The sequence below is a fragment of the Monoraphidium neglectum genome (genome assembly GCF_000611645.1).
Source record: "Monoraphidium neglectum strain SAG 48.87 unplaced genomic scaffold scaffold05372, whole genome shotgun sequence".
Classification (NCBI taxonomy): domain Eukaryota; kingdom Viridiplantae; phylum Chlorophyta; class Chlorophyceae; order Sphaeropleales; family Selenastraceae; genus Monoraphidium; species Monoraphidium neglectum.
In genome coordinates this window covers 1,643-3,878 of record NW_014008258.1, presented here as the reverse complement: position 1 = coordinate 3,878, position 2,236 = coordinate 1,643, and the positions used below count along the sequence as shown (strand labels likewise).

The following is a 2,236-nucleotide window of genomic DNA, read 5'->3' as shown; positions in this document are numbered from 1 at the left end:
AGACCAAGCGAAGCCGCCGAGGGCGGGTGCAGCCTTGCTCGCTCCCCGCTCACCCCAGGATGGGCTTGATCGCGGCCGTCGCCTCCCGCAGGTGGTAGTGGGGGATCTGGGGGAACAGGTGGTGCACCACGTGGGTTCCGATGTCGTGGGTGACGCGGTGCAGCACGCCGTAGTCGCGGTCCAGGCAGGTCAGGCCGCCGCGCAGGTAGCTCCACTCCTTCCCACTGGAGGGGTTTGAGGTTTAGGGTTTAGGGGTAGAATATGTTGGGGTTTAGGGGTAGAAAATGTTGGAGTTCAGGGTTTTGGGGTTTTTGGAGGTGGTTGAGGGGGGGGGGCAGAGGGACTTGGGTTGGCATCGTGGGGTTTTGGAGGTGGTGGAGGGGGTTGGGAGTCAGGTTGGTTGCTGGGCGTGAGGGGGGAGGGGGTCAGGCAGCCACACAGGTAGCTCCACTCCTTTCCGCTTGATGTTGGTTTTCGAAGGGTGTGGGGTGGGGTAGGGAATTTGGTGATCAAGGGTTGCGGGCTTCAAGTTGTGCAGATGTGGGGGAGGGGTTCAGGGAAGGGGGGAGGGAGCTAGATGGTTGCAGGGAAGGGCACCCTCGCCAGTGGGTGGTCTCCCTCAACACGCCACATTGGGATGTTTGTGGCCTCGCTGCTAGCCGCTCAGAAAAAGCCGCGCCCTCACCGGTACCAGGGCATCTTCATCGTCTCGTCGTGGGGGCCGTGGTGGTGCAGGTACGTCACCGCGTCCAGCCACATGACATACACCAGCCACGGGGCCCTGGCGGGCGGCGCGGGTGACGCGCGGCCGGTGGGGGTTACACACGGTGGGTGGGTGGGTGGTGAAGGTACTTGTTACGGCAGGGTGGCACTGAGGGGGCAGGGACCTTAAAGTGGGCTGCGGCACGTGTTGGCCCCTGCTGCCAGGGCTTCAAATGAGCACACAAGAAGCTTGAGGTTGGATCCGCAAACGCGCATCATGTGTGACGTTTCTAGACAACTTGCCCTCACATATGTGCATACCCTCGTCGTCACATGTACATGCGCATAAACACGCACATGCGACCACACACACCGAGCACACCCAGCACCCGACCCACCAGTACAGCTTGGCGACCGTGCCGGCCCCAAAGGCCACCATGGCGGTGACCAGCAGTGTGTACACCACCGCCAGGCACACGTCACTAGTGACGACCATCGGGCGCTGGTGCTTCGAGAAAAGGTCACTGTGAGTGGTGCGCCCAGGGGTGGAATGTGAGGAGACGGCGTCAGCAGCCGAGGGTGGTGACATTTTTGGATGGCGAAATGGCGCGAAGAGAAACGGGTCAAAATTGGTCAGAGGCAAAGAGGGACGTCCATTGATTGTGCAGGCTGTTGTGTGACTCAACGCCCAGCCCCGTGACAGGCGGCATGCACTGAAACCCGGCCCGACGTGTCGGCCGGCCCCCGCCCCTGCGGGGCCGCGCCCGCGGCGCCACCTGTGTGGGTGGTAGTGGCTGTGCGCGCGGCCAGGAGAGCCCCACACAAGGTAGAAGGGGAATGACAGGAGCGAAGCCGGGAAGGACAGCCGCCCCAGCCGAGCCTGCCACCCCTGCAGCACGCACGGAGGGGGGGGGGGTGGCGGCGACGGCCACGGCTTGAACACAGGGGAACGAGGGCGGGCGGGGCAAGCTGGGGCCGCAATGGGCTGCGTCTGGCAGCAAGATCACCTCCGCATGTGGGTAATGCAAAAGGGATCCCTCCGCCTGCACGGCAGCAAAAAGCATCCCTTTTCCACATCAACATCAGCACACCGCCGTCCACTCACACACCCGGGTGACGCCCCTCCTTAGCCGCCCACACCCCCTCCCCCAACAACTGCCCACCAGCTCGTCGTAGACGCTCTTGGTGATGGGATGCCACGACTCATCGTTGTCGATGTGGCCGTGGTTGCCGTGGTGCTTCTTGTGGCTGCGGGGTGACACGGGGCAGGGCTTGTGTGAGGGGGCCGGCTGCTTCATCATTGCACGCTTTCGTTTCGGCTCAAGAGAGAATGCACGTGGCGTTTCCTGCATTTAAATCAAACGGCACATGCGAGACCCGTGCCGTCAAGCGCGCGTGGGTCAGCGCCGCGCCGCGCCGCGCGCCTGAGCCTCCAGCCGTGGTAGGGCACGAGGATGGCCGAGTGCAGGGCGTGGCCCACGAAGTCGTTCAGGCGGCGGCTGTCGCTGAAGCTGCCGTGGCCGCTGTTTGGAGA

At 63.7% G+C, this 2,236-nt stretch overlaps 1 protein-coding gene across 1 annotated transcript; it reads right to left on the bottom strand.

The window, feature by feature from the left end:
* Positions 1–49: 49 nt before the first annotated feature.
* MNEG_15487 (omega-3 fatty acid desaturase (delta-15desaturase)) lies at positions 50–2,000 on the bottom strand (the record flags this gene model as incomplete). Its single annotated transcript, XM_014036043.1, has 5 exons — positions 50–224; positions 686–781; positions 1,101–1,226; positions 1,524–1,591; positions 1,866–2,000. 5 exons carry the CDS (start codon positions 1,998–2,000, stop codon positions 50–52), a joined length of 600 nt encoding a protein of 199 aa, XP_013891497.1.
* Positions 2,001–2,236: the final 236 nt, after the last annotated feature.